The sequence below is a fragment of the Chinchilla lanigera genome, unplaced genomic scaffold, assembly GCF_000276665.1.
Source record: "Chinchilla lanigera isolate Chin_1 unplaced genomic scaffold, ChiLan1.0 scaffold00004, whole genome shotgun sequence".
Taxonomy (NCBI): domain Eukaryota; kingdom Metazoa; phylum Chordata; class Mammalia; order Rodentia; family Chinchillidae; genus Chinchilla; species Chinchilla lanigera.
Genome location: NW_004955405.1, coordinates 1527835 through 1551228, shown reverse-complemented (window position 1 = coordinate 1551228; position 23394 = coordinate 1527835). Strand labels below are relative to the sequence as shown.

At 33.7% G+C, this 23394-nt stretch overlaps 1 protein-coding gene across 3 annotated transcripts in view; it reads right to left on the bottom strand.

Moving 5' to 3' along the window:
• The window catches only part of Ccser1 (coiled-coil serine-rich protein 1), a 1107714-nt gene that overhangs the window by 912301 nt on the left and 172019 nt on the right, over positions 1–23394 (bottom strand). For all 3 annotated transcript variants that reach the window (XM_005374255.2, XM_005374256.2, XM_005374257.2), the window contains exon 5: positions 20082–20202. In XM_005374255.2, coding sequence (XP_005374312.1) covers positions 20082–20202 — 121 coding nt within the window. The remainder of the gene's footprint in view (positions 1–20081; positions 20203–23394) is intronic.

The window sequence follows — 23394 nt, the reverse complement described above, 5'->3', positions numbered from 1 at the left end:
AAAAGATATATACAATATATAAGATTCCTACCTAAAATCTATCTCATTTACAATAATAAGAAATCTGTAGCAATTTTCCATGTAGGAATAATCTGAAACATCTGAGATTAAATATCAAAGAATGAAATTCATAGATGTATATTTTTCTTCAAAGACTGCTTAAAGTGCTCTATCATTCTTGATTACTGTTCCATTTTTTGTATTACTTTTATTTTTTTTCCCTTTTTAAGGAGTGAAGAAGGGATGGTAAGGCATAACGATATCACTTACAGCATGTCTATTTTTTCCAGCTTTGTTCTGAGCCATTATGTTTTTATTGCTCTGGGATACAAAAAAGAGATAATCACTGCTGTTTTAGCAAATAGCAATCAGTTTAAAGAACAAAACTAGTGTGTTCCTTCATGCTTAGACTTTATTTCAAAGTAGAAAACCACATTCCTTTATGCTTCATTTAATTCTTCAATTTTTCTTGTTAAATGCCAAAATTCTGCATAAAAGATAGGCAGTAAAATCATGCAATAACTATTTAAAGATTTTATTGAAGAGGGAAGAAGACTGAAAAGAGTGTGTTAACCAGTCCTACCCATATCTTTTTAAGGAATGGATCCAAATTGTTGGTATGCAAGCTAAAAAAAGTAATGTCTAAAAATGAAAAGCAACTGGAATGAAATGTAGGATGCAGAACATATCCATTACTTAATTTAACAATGCTTAACGATGCCTGGTACTTTTCAAAGTTCACATTTAAATTCTGAGAAATATTTACAAGAACAAGAGTGTAGAGAGTTGAAATAAGAGCCAACTGCAATTGTGTTTAATAAAGCTCCAATAACAGATTAGAGGAAAATAAGTAGTTTTATTTAAACTTTCAGCTGAAATTGTGCTTACGACATTAAAATTATTCTCTAAACTCCATTGTCTTCTCACTTTAAGCAAATTTGAGCATTAATATGAAAAATGATATTTTTCTAATGATCACTAGCTTAAATAAATTCCACCTTTTAGAAATATTCTCTATATACAGGTCAATTACAGAATCAGAAAGAAGCCCAGATTTAAAACTTTGCTCTTGAATTCTCTAATGAAACAAGTATTTAGTGAGCATCTACAGGCACTAGGTCTTAGCAAGACACAGATGGCAGAATGTGAATACTTTTTTAAAAGAGACAAGCAAGTGGGTTTATAATATAAAATTGCAAGCACTATTGCCGAACGAGGACAACGTGCTGGGGAAGCAGAGGACAGATGCTTATCCCAGAGGTCAAGAAGGTCTAAGCACACTAATAGGAGTACATGAGTATCTCCCCTTGCCATATTACCATAAGGATTACAAAGACTCTATCATTATAGCTGATATAAATATATCATTTAGTAAATATTAATTTTTGTTGCTTCTATCTTAATTGTTTCTTCCATCTGCTGGGTTATTTTATAAAAGTAGATTTTCAATATTTTCTAAAGCAACACACTGTAGTTTAGAAAAACATGCTAAGTAGGTATATTTTAGATATGTGAAAGGGGAAATATCTGTATCTTACAAAATCTTACTTATAGTAGTATTTTTCCATTGATGTTTTCCCATTGTGAAAATAGGGAATTATATTGAAACTGACATAGAAAGAATTAAAATGCCTCTAGAGGGCAAACACAGGCAAAGCGAAACGAAAGGACTGGAGACAACTGAGAAGCAATTATTAAGTCAAAGGACACAATCATTTGGTAAAACATAATCCTCTAAGTATGACAATGTTTATGACCCCTAGATGAACACAGTTTCCTTTTATATGAACAGATATTGATATCATTATTTACCAGGACATTGAATTTTTATATCATTTTAAAAAACAGAAAATTAAGTATGCAATAACTAAGTACTTGGCCAACTTTTCATTACTATGAAATCTTTTATTTTTTCAGGTAAAACTGCTATGAATATAAATATATTTATCATCAATAATAAAATTGTATTAAATTGGATTTGTACTGGCCATCAATATAGCTACAAAGGAACAAATTTCTCTGCAATATTTACTTATTTTTCTCTCTGTAATAGATTTTAGAAGAAAAAAATACTTGATCCTCTGAAATTGCTGTGCTTCATAATTACAGGTTATCCTTTGTTTACTTCATGTTTCATTTTATATTGATCATATTCTACTATTGAAACACTATTGTATTTTATTTTATGCAGAAATTGATTTTACCTTTTTTTGTTTCTGAGGTATTCATCATATGTATTTTACTTGTATATTTATACAACTCTGAAGCTTACGGCCGCTGTTATTTTTCAAAGTTCAGTGCGATTCTGAAGTCACCTAGTACCCCCCTCCAATAGATGTATGTATTCATCTTTTATGATAAAATATGTACTTACTTATGTGTTTGTTACCGTGTTTTTATTTTAAATTCTGTGGCTGTTCTCCTTTCAGCATACCTTTAACTATGCACTAACCTTCTTTCCTGGTAAAATGACATAAATATTACTTAAAACAAAAGACATAGATGAAGTCCACTGACCTTTTCTTCCCTTCTTTAATTTTCTGAATTAAAAAATCATACATATGTACTCATTTTAGAGCACAGTGGAATAATTCACAACACAAGTGGTGATCTGGGACTTCAAAAGCATGTCCAAAATGGCGGTTAGAATGAATCCAGTGCCTGAAGAATTCAGAGCTAATGTTCTCTAGCATGAGAAAAGGAAGGGAGAATACTGAAACCTTTTAACACCAGGATCTGTAGAGACTGCAAAATAAGAAGGGCCAAAATGGCAATTAGAACACAAAAAATGATTATCAGCAAAAGAATGTTTACTGCTGTACTTTCAAATCTCTACTCTTTGCTTTTTATGCATTCAATGGTTATCCTTACAAATGTCTGATTTGGTGTCTACGTGTTTGTGCATTTCATGAGAGAAACTTGTCCATAACTGCTCTCTGATTTAAACCCCAAAGAATGCATAACTGAATGACTTGATCATAGCAAGCATTTTAGAAGATCCCTAACCTTCAATCTATGAAGGAGCTTAGAAAGCCAATGTGGCCTCTAAGGGACAGTTCACAATTCCAATTTACCCTCTCGTCCTCCTGTGTTCCACTCATGAGAAGAGCATAGCCTGAATAGTTGCTGATGTCAAAACAAGGATACAGGTATGCCGGAGCTGAGGCCAAACTTCAGTCACAGCCAGGGAACTCACTTCAGCTGATCACACCAGCAAATAAGGTAGAGTTAATCCAAATATCAATGAGCAGTTGCTTGTTGCAGTAAAACCTTACGTGATAGCTTATATTTCTGGGAGGGGTTGTACTGATCTAATTTATTTCACTGATAAAATCATCAAAAGATCATAAGTGCTTGCATTTTCATACTTCTAATCATTGAAATCCAGCTCTAGTTTTTTAAAAACTAACATTTTAAATAAAGCATTATTAAATAAAGTATATCTTTTATGATTACCCTAGTCATTGCCCAAAATGTCTTCCAAGTTCCAATAAATATTTCATAAAAACAAATTATTTAAAATATACTTTTAAATGCCTAAATAAATTCACAACATGTTTATATTCTTAGTTATAAGGAAGATGTGATAAGAAAAAAAGAACAAACAATACTAGTACTCATATTTTAATGGTTTTGACTTGCTTTGTCCTCATTATTTTGACATGGAATCTATGTAGCACCAGGGTAGCTGAAATCAATGCACATGAGGAATATACACCCACTTCTGCATGGTTCTGTGGTAACAACAATGTAATCAAAGCAGGCACACAAGTCTATTATGAGTGAGCTTCAGTTAACATGGTACCAAGCAAAATGAGAACTACTGCTAGTATTACAGAAAATTAATCGGTTAGTAAAAAATAACTTTATAGCATCATTTTAGTTTTTAAATTTCAGTATTGCTACTTAGAAATAGCAACAAGTGCACAATAATTCATATTGTTCTTTCATCATTGGTTGAATAGATTCTTACTGAACAGAGTAATGTTTGGCTAAAAGGATAATGTGTCTATTCAAACGTTAAACATGGGGTCCCCTAAAAGTTTGGAAAAGTAGAAATTAATCATACTTTAGTTTGTAAGGACAAATCAATTATAAGGCAATTTAATCTATTTTTAACAATTAATTATATAAAATCTAGTGATAAAATTTATCACTTTTAATTCCATTAGAATCTTTGCATCAACACTCCATATTGAATGCATTTGCATTGTTTTAAATCTAAGTGCAGAATATTTATTGAAATGAATTTAAGTGTGAATTTTATTGCATTTTATACTTTTCAATGAATGTCAAAGATCCTTTTCTGAAAAAATTAATGAGTCTTTGGATGCTTCTCACACTGCCCTTCAACAGCTCTGCAACTGTTACTAGAGGAACTGAGACCAACCCATCAAACTTCCTTAACTGTCACTTCCAGTGGCCTCTGCTGTCCTGTCACGGAATCATTCTGGACCAGTGTTATCTAAGCTGTGTGCGAGAAGCACTGGTAACATTTTCTCATAAAACACATTCATTTATTCTCTGAGGAAAATACCAACGTGAGTTGACCTTAATTCAATGTAATGTCAGACTGTATTGCAGAAGTGAAAGGAAAAGGGTTTGATTCTTCCTTCTCCTCCCTTCCACTGTATTCACTCACTGCTGAAGACACCTGACCTTTACAGAAATGTCTACTTATAATACAGAACCCCAAACTTCATAAACTTGGATCCCTAATTTCATTTCCAAATCCTTCACATCTACATTCACAAAATGACAGTCTTTGGCCTCTATTATCTTATAATTGCCATTAAAAATATATGGTAGTATTATATTAAGTGGAAATTATTATTCTTGTAATTGTAATTACTTGTTATATCTATTTACCATTTAAATACCCATTTAATAGTAGAGGGCATCTTTTTGCTCAAAAGCAATTAATTTTGTGAGATGTTAGGGTATTTTATGTGGGAAAAATAATTTATGTATTTAGGGGCATAAAATATATTGCCATTTATGAAGATTATTTGTGAGAGTAATACAGTAGCACTTAGAATACATTTTTAGGTATTTCTGGAAAGATAATAACACCTCACTTGTCATCATACCTGACTAAGTGGTTTACAAGTATTTGGAACTGGTTCGCAGAAGTTTAGGAAGGTTGGAAGGTACAGGTTAGAGAAACCTTGGAACACTGTATGCAGAGCTGGATGGGTGATTGTAGTGTGAGCTCAGAAGACCAGAGTGCTGATGGGTATGTGTGCAATAAAGGCTAGGCTCATGAGGTTGTAGATGGGAATCAGGAATTAAAAGAGAAATAGCATACAGCTTATGCATGTTGCACTCTGGCAAAAAATTTGCATACATTTTGCTCATGCCCTAAGACTTTTCAGGAGACTGAGTTAATGAGCTATAGACTAACTAATCAAGTAGGGGAAACTTCAAGGCAGCCCAACATTCTAGTTGTGGCATGGGTACTGATGAATGCTTTTATTTATTTGCAAAACCAAATCAAAAAGCAGAGCATAAAAATTTAAAAACTTAAATTTGGCTCAGAAAGAATGACATGCAAAATTGAGGCCAAAGGAAGCAAGGAGATTAGTACTATTAAAGAGAAACCATGTACTCTACACATGGAGGGACAATAAGAAAAAATACCGTAAGATGGTTTCACAAATCAGGAAGAACCACTTAGGATAGGGATGACTCAAGCACTTTAGTAATCACCTCATCCCACCATGCCACCATGTGCCCTGGATGCCAGACTTGGAACTATAAAGCTTAATGCTTGCCCTGCTGTTTATTGGTCTTGCTCTGTTGCAATTCTTTTCTCTCCTCCTAGTTTCCCATTTAGGGTGGGAATGTTTATTTTGTGCCACTGTAATTTGGGATTAGGTAGCTTGACTTTTAAAAAAATCTTTAAATAGGTTCACTTGGACTGGGACTACTGAGCCTTTGGTGGGTTTTTGTTTTGTTTTGTTTTGTTTTGTTTTGTTTTGTTTTGTTTCTTGAGACAAGGTCATGCTATGCAGTTTAGGCTGGCCTTGACCTCACTTTGTAGCCCAGGCTGGTCTCAAACTCACAAAGATCTTCCTGCTCAGCCTCCAGAGTGCTGGGATTACAGGTGTGTGCCACCATGCCCTGCTGTTCCTCTGCTCTGCTGCCACGCCACTACGAACTAAGGAGCTTTGCTCGGCCACACTTCTCCATAATCATTTTTCTGCCTTGCAACTAGCTGACCATGAAGGAAACCACCTGAAACTGTGAGCCAAACTAAACTTCTTTACTTCAAATGTTCAGCATGAGACACTGTGAATGAGAAATGGCAAAACCGACGAGTGCACTGTTTGGTTTTCAACCACTCAGTCGCTCAGAAGGTTAAAGGAAAGTAGCTGTTATTCCAGCTAAACTGTACCTGGCTAACAGATTGATAACATCCATCTTTAATAGCATCTGTTAAAAAGCCAAGGAAGCTGTAAGATGAGCACCCAACCAGTAATTAACACTGCTTATATTAATCCAAGATAAATTCATAAGAATAGTAAACTTCGCAGTTTTAAAAGAACTATTCTCCACTCACTATGCCCTTTGTCTAGATTGTGGGATATAATGCATTTCAACACAAGGCCACAAGAAGTCAACATATTCATGTCACTTTTTCAGCATACAATACAATTACCTAAAGTTGAAGGTAAAGGTTTTACAGGACACTATTGTTTACACAGTTGCCCCAAGCAAAAATCAGACTAAGATTCTGATAATGAAGTAGCATCAAATCATTTTATTATTTAATAAACTTGCAGGAAGAGTAAAGTCCAAGCCAGAATAAGATAAGAAGCAAGAAATTATAGGAATATCTAAAACACGTACTGAATGGGAATGAAGAGAATCTTTGAAAACAAAGTGAGCAGACAAGGGGAATCATAGTCTGTAACTAAAACAAAGATTCTAGAATATAGCAGGAGTAGGGAAGGATCTAACCTAGGATATCCATTGCCTGTTTCTGTCACAAGCCATTCTGAAAGTACAAAGGAATCAGGACTATGAATATTAAGTGAAGGCAGTTATTTGTTAGGATAATTTTACTTTAAGTGTTATTTGAAGAAAAGAAGGTAGCTTGGCAAAAATGTGTAGCAGCAACTTATATACTTGATACTTTGTACTCATTATCTTTGCAATAATTCTGAGTTTACAAATTGTGTATAAATTTGCAAGTGTATAAATCCCCAAGATTCGGACAGACTACGTGTTCTGTTTAAAATCTGAAACGTCACTGAACTTTTAAGAGACAGAACAAAAACTGAGGTCTAAAATGCAACCTTTGAACACTTTCCAACTTTGTATGAGATTAACAAACTCTTAACTGATACTACAGCAGCGCTGGCTCCCAGGATTGCGTGCCTAACCTCTGTGCTGTACTCTTCTTCAACTTACCATAACAGAAAAAGTTTCAAATTGCCAATGAGTTCTCAGAGGTAGCTCACAGGAAGCATTTACAATTATAATATTAAGATATTACAATTCATTTTTAATATGTAAGCTTCTATTCCATTTCTTCATGAAGTATTTTCACCTTTCTCCAGTATACTGGTTTTACTGACACTGTGCAATGTACTGAAACATGAATCAAAGAATAGGTTCCTTGCAGGAATAAAAGTTGAAGAATGGCTTCTGTTATCAGAAAAAACTTAATCATGAATTTGGAAAATTATCTACCTATGCCATTAATTATTAATCCATGAACTCAATAAAATATAAGGCATTCTCATTATCTTAGTATTTATTATCCTAGTTGCTATATTTATGATTTTATGTAGAGAAGCAAAATTCATCACACAATAAAATATCCTCTAGTGAACTGAGTATATAAAATTAATCTTCTCACAATCCTCTCTCACCAACCCTTCCCAAACTCCTCAAAACCAAATGCTTAAAAAAGATGTTTATAATTCCACTTGATAATTTTAAAACTCTGTGGAGAAAAAAACAGTAAAATCATGGTATATGTCTGAAAATTACCTACATCTTGAGAGCTATCATTATATTTTCATGAAAATATTATTTCTTCCCAAAAGTAAAGTCTTACCCAAACGTTATTAAAATATGAGGTAACAAATATTTTCATGCTACATCTTCAGTCATTTAAACCTTATTGCTCTACTTCTTATAAAATATGTCTTCACACTAATTGTATTCACAATTACAAAACTTGCTTTATACATACATATTATCTTTTGATATAAGAAATCTACATTTTCAATAAAATCTTAGAATATAGAGAATTTATGAAACAAAAATTTCAAATCTTCAAAGATGGAACCTTTCACAGCCCAACTTTCAGTAAATTATACAAAATAGATCAAGGTGTATTAAGTACCAACTAATACTTTCTCTCCTCTCCGTGTCAACTCCAGGTGTGAAAAAATGTACTCACTAATTGGAAATACGTACAGAACATTTAAAAAGTCATTTCTTATTTACTTTCTACTAAAACAAGGACAAACTAGTTCTCTGCACCACATTAGTCTTATAACCATAAAATTTAATCAATTTTCATTTGTAACTATAAATGGTAGCCATTTGCCATGTGAGAAAATTTAAAGCGCCTGGGAATTAATGATGTGAGACATATAGACACCGTATTAAACATGAATCACAGAATTACTGCGCTTAATATCAGCAAGCTGCTTCTCATTATATTTTTCTTATTTTATCTGTTTTCTGAAAGCAAACTTTCATTTGTTTTTAAATGCTTTCTACCTTGTTTCTTATTCCAATTAAATGATAAAGAAAGTGTGCACAGTTCAATACAATGCAATAATTTCCTGTCGTGATGTTTTAGCTAAAGTGCAAAATTCTTTTGAAATATGTAACTCCAAATGCCAAAACAGAAAAAAAAAAAAGTGAGATTACTTATTTAGCAGTGCTACATCACTCCATTCAGAATGGATCAGTGTCAAATCATGAGATTATTTCCACAGTTATTTATAATGAAACAGAAATAATATCCTTAGCACAGAAAAGATTATAAACATATTAGTCCATTTTTTCTCGCTAATATTACTCTTAACATTCACACACAAATTTAATCACTGACTTTATTCAGTTAATCAGCTTATCCGGGAACAAGAAAGCTACAACATACTAAACCCTAATCTGTTACTGAGGAAAAAATGTTTAAATTGACATCTGGAGTGTGATAGGTAAGATTAGAAGACTAGCAGCATCATGCAAATATATTAGAAGGGGTTCTAAATCCCAAACATTAAAAATTACTATAAATGAACAATACTTAATTCTCATTGATCATTTTATCACATGCTTCAAAGTTGCACAGCTCAAGGAAACATCGTATTTGACGACCAATCAAGAATGGCGAAGAGCCAGCATTTCAGGAAGCAAAAGGATCACTAAGCTCAAACTCACCCTGGGCAATTCAGCGACTTAGTGACGCTCTGTGTTAAGATAAAAAATAAAACACTGGCTTGGGATATAGTTCAGTGTGAAGGGTCTGGGCCCAGTCTGAGGACTACAGAAAGAGGAAAGATACAAAAAAATACAAAATGGCTAAAAAATTATGGAATCATTTTAAATAAGGGGTAAATAGCACAGACCTGAAATGAGTTACTAAATGTCAGATATTTATATTATGAAAGAGCCAGGGCCCAGTTTGTATATTTTATGTTTTTCCAGTATATGGCATAACTGTTCATAACTTTGCTGATTTCTTGACATGCTTCATAAGAAAGGATCACAATTTAATTCAATTTAATAAAATATAATGAACTACTTGATACTAAATATAATTTTAAATGAAATATCGTACATTATTTAAAAATCGCAACATAAGACTTTAAGGATTATACCAAGAACAAAGATAGAAATTTCAAAATATGCTAGCTTACCACAAATGCCAAAAGTACAACATAGGTTTTGTTTTGATTTTGTTCTTACTTCTCAAACATCCCAATACAAATTAAAGAAATAAAAAAAAAAAGTAACAATGACATTTTACAAATTCTTTTAATGATACTGTATTTTGGTGCACTATGTTAGAATATCTAATAAATTACATGACATTTTAAATGGATACTTTAGGGGCTGGGGATTTAGCTCAGCGGCAAAAGCACCTTCCTGGCAAGCACAAGGTCGTGAGTTCGGTTCCCAGTACCGGAGAAAAACAAAAAAAAAAAAAAAAAAAAAAAAGGATACATTAGTTGAGTAGAAAATCTGGTTATTTTTATCTAATATTATTTCTCTAAATGCATATATGTGTCTTTTATTCCTTGAAATATGTGTAATTTTAGCCTTACTGATGTGAGTTTAATGAAAGTTATTTCCAAAAGATGTAAAAGAAAAAGAAATTTTCAAAAATGTCTTTAAATATAGCTAAAAAACCATGAATATCCCAAAGCAGGACCAAAACATTTTTAAAAGTTTTACTCTCTTTCTGGCACATTTGAGAAAAAAAATGCATAAATGAAGAGGTACTGATTGATTGTGGTAATCAAGAGTGAAGAATTTGCTATTTCAGATCCTTTTTTCTCTTCAAGTGAAAATGTGAATCATCCTAGGCATTATGTATCTACAGTGACATCCGTATTATTTGGGCTGCAAAAGCCTATGAAAAGAATTGCATATATAAAAAGAATAATTGCAACTTATAATTTAGTAATTAAAGTAACTGTAAAGAAAGTCCATCTCATTCTTCTTCAAAGGGCCCTCTTAGACAGGCTGCTTCATCACTGCTGTGCACTGATTTCCTGGGCAGTAACTTGCGGATGACGAGAGCAGAAAATGTCAATGAGAGGATGAAGTCAGTTAATATTGGTAAAGTTTAGGACAGTGAAAGAGATGTACTAAGAGTCACTTCAGTGTTATTTAATAAATATATTATTTCTAAGATATTTAAATTTGAGCAAATAAGAACACAGTGCTTACCATGTATAAAACTTTCACTAAGCACAGAAGATTAAAGAAAGATGGGTAGATAGATGGACTGACAGACCAACAGATAGTCAGATAAAGGGATGGGTAGGTAGAAAACACCTATGCTAAAAAATACCCATCTTTAATGTCTCAGGAGTGACAGTGGTGAACATAAAGAATTATATTTCTCAACAATACTTTCCATAGAAGAGATGAAAGAGATGTTCAAATATTACAAGGGCATATAAATTTTTAATTTGCTAAAGTAAGCCTTTTTTTGCAACAAATGTTATCTGAGTTGTTTTTTAATCATCCACAATGTTTAGGATATTCATAAATAGTAGGGACTCAAAAATACCTATTTAAGTTAGGATTAAATACTGTATATTTACTTTGATTCAGAAGGTAAAAGCAATGATTATAGGCTTCTCATACTATTGAGTTTATTGATGCTACTGAGACATATTTATATATATCTATATATAGATACAGATATATCTTAGGAACACAGGGGAGTCAACCAGCCTACAAGTACCTGGATTTTACTATAATCACATGGGCCTTTCAATTAAAGATTTGATAATATTAATGAATTTTTTATAAATCCCTCTATAAAGCATGCAAGAAAGGAACTCTTTTACACTTTACAAGATGTGTTCCTAGACTTTAATTCACCAGAATTTTGATGGCTGATTAAAGTTTATTTCACAAAAACTTAGAACCAGGTTTCAGAAAAACAGAGTCTCCTCCTGTCCCAGGCTCGTAGAATTTCCACACTTCTTATAATGAAATCTTTCTTTTCAGGCTCTTACAACAAAAATACTATTTAAATAGCACAAGAAACTTTCAAATATTGACTGTTCAAACATTTAATATTAGTACTGAAATATTAAGAATACATGCACTAACCAAATCAACTCTGAAAAACTCAATAGTGTGAGAAGTCTACAATCATTGCTTTTACCTTCTGAATCAAAGTAAATATACAGTATCTAATCCTAACATAAATAGGTATTTTTGAGTCCCTACTATTTATGAATATCCTAAATATTGCAGATGATTAAAAAACAACTCCGATAACATTTGTTGCAAAAAAAAGATTTACTTTAGCAAATTAAAAATGGTAATTCTTCCTTTAAGTGGGCAGATATCCACACATTTGCAAAGATAAGTCAGAGGAAATATACAAAATCATAAATTCTATTCAACAGTGTATTTTTATAGAGTCTATCTGCATCCTTATGCCTACCTTTCAGAGATATAAAACCTGTTATTTTGCATTGGTTTCCTTTTCTGCAGCTAGCATTGTTCTATGTTTCACATGTAAAATTGCATACTTCAGACAATGTTACAAAATACATGCTAGTCATTGTCCTTACTTGATATATAAGGATATTTTCCAGGAAAGAAGAAAAATAGAATATTAATTTTTTGTAACATCGAAATTATTTGTAGTGTTTTTAGATGATTTATGCTATTCTCCAAATTACAGGATGCATTCAAATAATTATTTATTTGCAACCCAAATTTGTAGGGTGATGTCATCAGTGAGAGCTGGAATTAGGCCTCATGTATTTATCCACACACAGAAACTACTTTTTGACAGTGAAGATGCACCTAGAATTTTTTCAACAATCCAATAAGTTTGTATTTACATTCAACTACAAAGAATACTGCACTGGTGAACTGAAACACTCACTGCCACTGCCCCAAACCATCTGAAAAGCAGCGTGTGCACAATGTAGAGAGGATTGTCACACAGATCCAAATGTTACAATAGGATTTCTTGACGGGTTGACTGCACAAGAGCACAATATTGTGATTCATTAAGGAACAAGAAACAAAACAACAACGATAACATCCACCAAAGGAGCAACTTCTCTGGGGAGTTGTTTTAATTTTTATTTTATGTATGAAAACCCATGGGTTTTGAGTAACACGTGATGTCTGGAACCAGTCAAATCTCTTCATCCTTTTTTACTTTGAAAAACTAGTGAATGACGCAAAGTACAAAACTTGGATAATGCCAATCAATCCTGTCACAAGTGAAATCAGTCAACATAGCATAAATGACAAAACACCATCCTGTTTTCCTTTTCTTCCTACCCTGGATTTCTTCCGGCATATGCAGTCCCCTTAGGATGATAATAAATAGTCAGTACTTGCAAAAGACTTATTTATTTCAGAATTAAATACATCTTCTTTGATTCAGGAAGTAGATGCAACGATTGTAGATTTTTCAGACTATCATATTTTTCAAGTTGGTTTGGATAATGCACATACACTTACTAATGTCCTGCCATGCTTTTAAGCTCTATCTACTGCTCCAGTGATCTGGTGTTCCTTTGCACTCCCTAGGTCCCTGGAGCACTGCACGGGGAGGGTCCAGGGTCAGCCAGAAGGAAATTCTGGCACAGAGATGGGGGAGGACAGACTTCTTTTGGCAGCAACTTTTCACAAAAATTTCTTCACTTAGCACCTCATTTCAAGGTTCCGTAGAGCAATCACTGAACTAGAAACTGAGAGCTAAGAGAGTCTGCAAAAGGCAAGCCGGCTCCCGTCCTTTTGGCCCTGCTTAAAAACATCTTTTTTGCTTCCTTGTACTCCCATTTGCTTTCTTTGAATCTCTCCGAGTTGCCCAAACACACAGGATTGTTACAGGCCACTCCAGCTATTGAAGGGCTCTTTTTTTCTCCTCTCATTTAGTTAAGTAATAGTTTTCAGGCCTCAACTCAAGAGTCTCTTCCTCAGTGAACTTCTCCCAACCTCTTTTACTATTAAAACTCTTTACCGGAACTCATACAGTTCCATATGCCTCTACAGTATCGTCGTAACCCGCACAATTTTGCATTTCTTGTTAAAATGAATAATTACTATCTCTCTGATCACACTCTAAGTTTCACCAGAGACATCAGCTGCTTGTCCACACAAAATCCCCATGCCCAGGAACAGTGTCGTAAACAAAGTAGCCACTCCAGATGTATCTACTTTTGATGGATTAAATTAACAAGCGAGTGTCTGCCTGAAAGGATAAATAAATATGTCTTCTAGAATTTGTAAAGGGCAATTGGAAATGAGATGATAATATACTACTACCAAGTTTGTGAAGTAACTTTATAGATGACCGTGGGTGAGTATTTAACTATCTCCCATGTAGGATATAACCTTCCCTCAGATACAACTAAACAAAAAGAGTCTATAGAATCCTACATGTATTTCTGAAGAACCCTCTAAGAAGAAAATAGGTTAGTTTCAGACATTCTTTAAGAAATACCTTTGTACCAAAAAAAAAAAAAAAAAATCTATGTGTACCCTTTCAAAAGAAGCTCAATAAAATGTTAACACTTTGAGGAGGCCTTGGATCCCTGAGTGGGTGCCAGTACAGCTACGTGACATTTCATCTCCACAAATGGAACCACAAAACAAATCTCTTGGAATCTTAGATTTTTCTATATGAAGTAAAATTAAAATATAAAAATAGATGAAGAAATACGAGAATACTTTTTTTATTTCAACTCTATATTTCTAATTGACATAGACACAAATGCCTTCTGTTTCATACAAGTCATACCATGTACACAGCATTTCATTTTATCATATATTTCTAACAAAGCAGAGAATAAAACCCCAAAACAATCAAGAATGATGTTTTATTTTATGTGCTTTAGAGTTTAAATTTTATCTAAATTTTATGAAGTACTCATTTGTATATAACTTGCAGGAAAAATAGGTAAGTTTGAGTGATCTGTGCAGTTTGGCAGGATATTTGAGCATACTTTATGACGTTTTTAAAAAATTATAAAATTTAACACTCAAAGCTTTGAGTGCAACATTCTATGCTTATGATCTAATATTTGAAAACTGCATACTCTTTTTGGATTACATACGCTTTTCTCTTTTCTAGCAAGTTTATTCTTTCCATGGTATTCTGAGCTATGTATTAGATGTCTAACAAGTAAAGTAAAATCTACATCTTAGTAGGGCTGGGATATAGCTCAATGGCACAAGCACCTGCCTGGCAAGCTCAAGGTCTTAAGTTCGATTCCTGGTACCAGAAAAAAAAAAATCTACATCTTAGTTTCTTGAATTAAGATAAATTTCTTTTTTTTTTTTTTTTTTTTTTTTTTTTTTCTCCAGTACCGGGAACCGAACTCATGACCTTGCACTTGCCAGGCAGGCGCTTTTGCCGCTGAGCTAAATCCCCAGCCCCTAAGATAAATTTCAAACATATCAAAAAGAGAAAAGCTTTTCCTCTATCCTATTACAATGTACAAAGCACAGACTTCATTCTTAAAAGAATTAATTTCTACTTATTTGCTACGTTATCCCTAATGGAAATTCCTAATCCCTGTTGCTCCTGTTTAAATATTCATAAAATGGATTAATATCCTGGGAAAGAAAAGTGAACTAGGATGCATCACAGTCCCCAATTTCAAAGGATATTACCAGGCAGCAGTGCTACCAAGAGCATGGTACTGGCACAAAAAACAGATGTATGGTCAACGGAACAGCAGAGGATATCTCAACAATCCCAGGCCCTTCACCCAGCTAATCATTAACAAAGGGTTGAAAAGCCTGCACTGAAGAAAAGACAGCCTGTTTAATAAACAGTGCTGGGAAACCTGTTTATCCACATGCAGAAGATTGAATCTAGACCTTGTATTAAAATAAAAACAAAATGGATGAAACACCTAAATAGAAAAACAGAACTACGGAATGTGATGAAAGATAAAATAAGTACAATTCTTGAAAATATGGGTATAGGCAAGAACTTTCTGAAGAAAACCCTAATTGCACAAAAAATAACACCAAGAATCAATGGATGCATTTTATCAAATTTAAAACTTCTGCGAAGGGGCTGGGGATTTAGCTCAGCGGCAAAGCGCCTGCCTGGCAAGCGCAAGGTCGTGAGTTCGGTTCCCGGTACCGGAGAAAAACCAAAAAAAATAAAAAAAATAAAAAATAAAATAAAATAAAATAAAACTTCTGCGAGCACAGGAAAGGAGCGATGGAGTATGCACACAGCCAACAGAATGAGTGAAGCTTTTGCCAGGTACTCCTCTCACAAAAGACTTATATTTAGAATCTGTAAAGAACTCAAACACATCAGATCATCCCAAAATCAAAAATTCAATTTAAAAAATGGACAAATGAAATGAACAGACACCTCAAAAGAAGAACAAGTGGTCAACACATGTATGAGAAATGGTTAGTTAGCATTTTGGCCATTAGAGAAAGGCAAATCTAAATAATACTGAAATGCCATTTCACAAAGAAAAGAATATGTATTATCAAGAACTCAAAAAAGCAACAAATGCTGGTGAGGTTGTAGGGAAAAAGAAACACTTCCACGTTGTGGGTGGGAAGGTAAACTAGTATAACCACTGTGGAAATCATTATGGAGACACTTCAAAAGACTAAAAAGGAAATTCCATTTGGCCTAGCTGTGCCTCTTTTGATTATCTTTCCAGAGAGTTGCTGACATCATATTATCCATACTCACGATTATAGCAACAACATTTACAATAGAAAAATCCTGAAAGTACCCTATATACCCAGGAACAGATAAATGAAAAGAGAATGTATACATAGACAACAGCACTACTCGACCATAACGGAGGATAAATTTGACTCAGTCATAGGAAAATTAATAAACTTTGAGTCTACTTAGCATTCTAAGTGAAATATGTCAGACACAGAAAGTTAAATATGACATGCTTTCTCTTATACGAGAACTTGAAAGGATAAGTAAAGAGCATAATAAAAGACAGATGATAGTAAGCAGGAAGGTACAGAATCTGGGATGGGGGAGATGGGAGAGAGAGAGAATGAAAAGAGGTAGAAAGACCCCAACAAAACCTTTGACATATATATTTATTTAATGTATTTGTTGTAAAATAATTACAAAACTTATACATTCTTGCCTGCTGGTTGTTTAAGGAATTACTCTATGAGGTAAATTAATCCCACATTAAAGAGAAACATAAGATCCATGGTAAACAAAGTTTTATGAAAACATAAGCAATGTGTCTGACCCACCAAATTATATCTCCTGTCAACAGTTCAAACTGACTAAGTAACATGAAATAAAACTAAGTAGCTGAAAATCCACTTAAAGTGAGAAGTGAAGATGCACATGTTCTCTTGTATTGTATTACCCCAGTATCTATAATTTAAACACACAAAAGAAGTCTAACTTTTAAAATAAGTGATGGTAATATTACTATATACATTGATCATCTGTTTTGTCCTACATCACCTCCGTTTGCCTTCTTTTACCAACATCACCAATATTTCAAGGGTGGAATAGCCTTTGACCTTTCAACTTCACCCTGTGCTCTGTCCTTGTCAAGAAACCTATCTTGAGCCAAACACGTCACCAAATACTTTTAGGTACAGTGATTGTTTCAGAATGATCAAGTCAAACAAACTAAGTTAGTGAAAGACAATAGCACTCAAAACTGTTTTTGCTTGTTTTGACTTAAGAGAAACCATTCCCTTCCACTAGCTGAACACCTGTGTCCATGGCTGCTGAAGGCAGTAATGCCACTGTGTGAAGAAGATGTTGAAAAGCGGGAGTTCCACAAAGGAAAGCCAAGCAAGAGAGGCAGATAAAAGACCCTGGACGAAGCTGAGGACCAGATACAACTACACCTGAAAGTTCTCCCTCCTTACCTACTAGTACCTGCAGCAGTGATCATTTCTAATCTTGATTTTTATGAAGCCAGTTTGAGTTGGGGCTTCTTTCATTGGAAAACTAGAATACTGAGTTATTTGCATACACATATCTTTTGATACACACACATCTATCATTTAATTCTCAAAATAACTACGTTTGATGCATTGGTCACATGTAATTTTCATTTGATAAATGACATTTCATTACAAACACAACTAAAATGCATGTTATAAAATACATGAATAGTTTATTTAAAATCATAACAGAAGCTAAGCATCAGAAAAAATTAAAAAGATATCTATTCCTTCTTGCTCAACTCGAATAGTAAAGAAAATATATAACAGAAACAATCAAGTAATTGAGAGATAACTGAATGTGAGACAAGAGGAGGAAAGTGAACGGAGGTTTTCCAAAGAAAAAAAGATGATAGTTTTTCACAAACATGAAAGCCAGAAAGAATCATGATTTTAAGGGTGCAAGAGGAGGTAATTAATTTAGTTTGAGACATATTTGCTAGCAGATTCAGCCAGGACACCTAGTTAGACAAGCCTGGTCAACAGTTTTAAATATTACACTTCCATTCATAGCACCTTTGAGAGAAAAAAACATATCTGAAGTCCTCTATAGACAGTTGAAGCTAAGAAAGAATTGCCAGTATGGCGCTCTAAAATGATTGATTTCAGGTTCTTTGCTAAAATCTTCCATATAACATTCACAGTAATGGTGGTGATATAACCTTACTTAATAGATGGATGAAAGTAAAGCACAAGCTAAGATAAAATGTCCACAACTACAATAATCTATCGTGTAGGAAAACATATATATTTTAAATAGGGTCTCTCTGACTTCAAAAGGCAAAGGCAAATAAGAGATATGTGAATTACTAATATAGTTAAGGGAGAAAATTTAAATGAGAATGTACATTTCAAGAATAATGAGGAACCTCGGAACTTGAATAAAAGAAGACAGATGGTGAACTCTCTTTGCTATAACATCTATTTCAGAATAAGAAAAAACTACTGTGCATGAAACAGCTGAGGAATTGGAAATAAAGATATATAAGTAAATATTCTTACTAATCAGTTTTGATGAGTCCTTAAAAATAATTTAGAGAAAAATTAAGATCAAATTTAAAAATATATTGGTAGCATGTAAACTCACAGAAAAATGCTTTAAGCTTTTAATATAATTCATTTGGCAAATACTATTAGATACAATTTCATCCTATTAAACAAAAAATAGCTTTTTGAACCTAAAAGTGAGACGATAAGAGCAGTTAAATTGTTTTTATTTTTAGTTTGTATTAAAACTGAATTACAATCATTACTTTCTGAATTGCTCAGCATTTCTTCCCTCTATAATAAGAATGTTAATACTAAATATCCTTATATAATCAAATACATGCATTGCTCTGTTTGAATTTGATATTATTGAATATAACATGAAGGGATTTGTTAAACACTTTCACAGAGTATCAAACATGACCAAATTCTAGGAAACTGTCTTTAAAAGCTTATTATCCAGTCGAAGGACTTGTACAAACAAACAACCACAATACTTTGTACTCAAAGGGGAAAAGGTGCAGATGTGAAAGTACTGCCCACTTGGTAGCATATAAACTTATATTGCCTGCTCTCTCAACGCAGGCATGGAACTACTTTCCCTGCAATAACAGCAGCAGGTTTTCTCATTCAACTTACCATGCATAGAACAAGAAATAACCGTAGTTTAAACATCATACCAATGTATATTACATTCATCACCGTGAATTTAATTCCTTTAGCCTTTTAAAGAATACAAGCCTATCATTTATTTAATATAAGACCAAATTTAAATTTAAATGAATGCTTAAAATGTTTAAAGGACATTATTTAAACATTTTTGGACTTTTAAAATAGTTTTATTGAACATATACATACCTTCTGGAAAATGTTCATAAACTGACAGCTTATAAATTTTTAAGGACACGTGCACGGTAAGGCAGCCAGAACCAAGATCAGATATTGCCAGCTGTCCAGAGCACTGGTTCTGCTTTCTTCTGCAAATTCCCACATCTCTTATGACACTAAATACTTAAGTAATATAAATTTTCAGTTTGCGAAAATATTTTAGAATAGAAGCTTTCCTTATACTAACGGCAACCAATAGAAATTGATGTTAACAACTGATTCCACGTTAGACCAAGGATGCCTATGACTATGAATAAGTAATCCAGCAACAGTGCACCCATGATTATAACTGTTAGTCTTCTCACCCACTTTCATAAAATATGGTAACAAAATAAGAAATGACATATGACTCAAATACACCAAGCCAGAAATAAACAGCAATTTACTGAAACAGAGGCTAGACTGATTTTAGAAAAACTGATTTCTGTTTATCTATATACTAATATTCACATTAATCATTAATTGTAATTTCTGAGCAGTGTTATTCTGGTCAGCTATCTAGTTGATTTCACAAGGCCTCAAAAATTAACCAGACAACTTACTGCTTAGAAGGCTCAGGAAATTTTGGTTCTTCTCTTCTCTTCACTTCTATCATTGGTTCCACGGGAGCAAGAACGACAGCAGCACATGAGACTACAGAGTGGTATGAGTCCTCCCGGCAAACTGGTGTAAGGAAAATAATTGTAAATGTCAAACTTATTGCTGGCCAATTCCCCTTTTCTGTTGTCAGTCAAGTAAGAGATAATTCAACACTTTAATTATCATTAAATTATCTTTAATTATCATTTCCATTGCTGACTTTCTATAAAATATCTGTAAGACCTTGGCCAATGTTTTACTTTCTTTTCTTCAAGCCCTCAGTGGAAAAAGTGTTGAAAATATTTTAAAGTCCTTTTTTTTAAAAAAAATCTTTTAAAAATCTTTTACAAAGAATAAAAAGTGTACAAATCCAGCATGTGTACTTAAATAAATCCTTACATGAGCACACCTGCTTCATCAGTATACAGACCAGTAATTCTGACCTCCCAGGGCCCTCCACCCCGTATGGGCCTCTTTCCAACAACTACTGTAGGGGCTCATTATGCAATCATTATTATCATTTATATTACCATGAAGTAATTTCACCTGTTTTCAATCCTCAAAGAAGTGGGGTCATACTCATTTGTGATATGTTATTATATGGGTGACTTATTTTAATGAATGTACAAAGACTAACCCAGATACAGTAATAGTGGACTCATTCTTGGCTCTGTATCTCTCCATTGCGTGCCACAATGACATATATTTATTGGTAACAAACATGAGTTATTTCAAGTTTGGGGATATTGCAAATGTCTGTAAAGATTCTGGTAATTTGTTAGGTGCACAAACAGTTTCAATTGGAAAAATCTGGAAACTAATTTTTCCCAGGATATGTTTATGTGTTTTATAGCTAAAACAGTAATTTGCATTCCACATCCACATTTGAAAATGCAAGTTTTTTTCTTATTTAAAACTGAATATTATATAAATTCTGTATTGCTACATAGCAAATTCACAGAAATTTAGTCTACATTAGCACTCATTTATTGTTTCACAGTTCTGCTGGTCAGAATTCCCAGGGGGAAGCCTTTGGCTTTTCTGAGTATGGGCTTATAAGGCAAATGGCAAGTTGTTGACCAGGCTGGTTTTTTATGGAAAGACTCTGTGGAAAGAATCCACTTTCAAACTCATTCAAGTAAATAGAAGAATGTATTTCCTGCCTGTAGCTGGACTAAAGTCTTACTGGCTGATGCTAGGGGCCATTCTGACCTCCTAGAGACTGCTCACACGTCAGTGGCCCATGGTCCACCCATCTCAGCAATGAAGACTGTCCCTCATATTGAAGTGCTTCTGCCCCAAAACTTTCTGATTGTGTTTTGGTCCACTCAGAGTATCACTTTTTGATGAACTCAAAATTGACTAATTAGTAACTCTAGTTACTAAAACTTCTTTGGTCACCAATATAATACAATGACAGTATTTATATCTTCTCATATTCCCAATGAAGGAATTTAACAAGCATTCGAGTCGAGTGTACAGTGGTATCACATTGTAGCTTTAGATTGTATATTATCAAAATCCAATGAGACTGAGCATAGACGTTTAGGCTTCATTTTAAATGATGCTAATATACTCAAAATTCAATTAAATGATTTAAATGACACAAATTATCTAAAAAGTAGTTAAATTTCAGCATGCTCTGCCAACTGCAATTATGTAAATTATGAAGTCCTAGCCTAGCTCCTGAATCCACAAATCACTGTGTAAATAAGCGATGTACATCATGATAAGTGACCCAGATGGTACTTTTTTGCAGAGTTTGTCAATTCTTGGTCACTGGGTATATGGTGTTAAGTTCAAGTACAGACACCAAAGTGTATAGATATACTGTTTTCTTACCTAACAAGGATAAATCCACATGGTATTTTTCTAAAGAAAAAAATTTTCTAACGAGGACGAAAGTCATCAAAAAAATTAAAATTGATACAGCAAGACGTTATAGTTGAATTGAATGGGAAGAACACAGATTAGTCCCCTCCACAGTGCAGAAACAGGTGAAGCATAGCGAAGGGAGCACAAGATACTGAAAGAGAGGACCACGCTATGCGGAGAGAATGGAAGTAGGCCCAAAAGTGCCAGAGAGAAAAATTTGCAAGAAATGAACCCAATGCACCTAAGTTTCTCCCTGACAATACTGGCTAAGTTATTAATTTGCTCCGAGGTAGAGTCTAAGATATTAGAAAGGTGGTCTTTAGGCAGAGCTGAACTTAAAGCAACCTTTTGACACTCAAGAGTCACAAATTAGTGTCCCGTATGTGCCAAGGGAAAGGACTACGGTTTCCCCACTGTCTCTCTAATGCCATCAAAGATTATTTTGCCTGATTCTGTGTTCTCTACCTATTCTTGATATTACCACTGGAATAAACAATTCCACCATAGTTAGGAACAGAAACAGATATATGTTACATTTCCAATGTTCCTTTTAATCTTAACGATTGAAAAAATAGGCTCAGAAGAACATTACTGACTTATTACACTGGGAGAACAATCATGTGTTCGCTAAATATTTACCGAATTCTGGTATATTCCAAGAAATATGATTCGTGGCAGGACTGTGCTCTGAAAAACAATAACGAAAATCCTCCCTTTCCAGGTTTCTAACGAAGTTCTGACATTATCTGGGAAGGACACTCCTCAAGTGTTAGGGCACTAAGCTTCTCATTGGATCACGTGAAAGCACTTACGTAGCCCTCTACAAGGGAAAATGGAGCCGCCTCATTTGAAAAAAAGAAGAGAAACCTGAACAGGAAAAATACCATAAAGAAAGCAAGGAGAAATTTGAAAAACAGCATGTCCTTACACAATTCACTTTTGAGTACTGCTTAACTTTTATGATTAAAACACTGGAAAAATTAAAGTTGACTTTAAAAGTATAGAAGTTAATAAAAAATTATAACCAAGTGAATGAAACAATAGGGCCCTTTATTTATTATATGACCAAAGTGTCAGTGGGTCTATCTAAAGGTGCCATTTAAATGGTGGAGGTCTTTGTTTAGCAGAATTTAATATGCTTAGCTTTCAAGAATCATAAGACACAGGAATTAATGTTATAAATGCAAGTTATGCAAGCAACAGAAAAGTTGTAATTTCAAAAAAAAGAAGTAATTGTATGTAAAAGGAAAGTGCACATTTTTCAATATACGACTATGCCCAGGCTGTCCCTCACTATAAAAACAAAAGGAGCCAAAAACTGAAAATAGACCCAAGCCTATCACCATGCACCAAACTCAAGTCAAAATGGTTCACAGATCTCAATATTAAACCAGAAACACT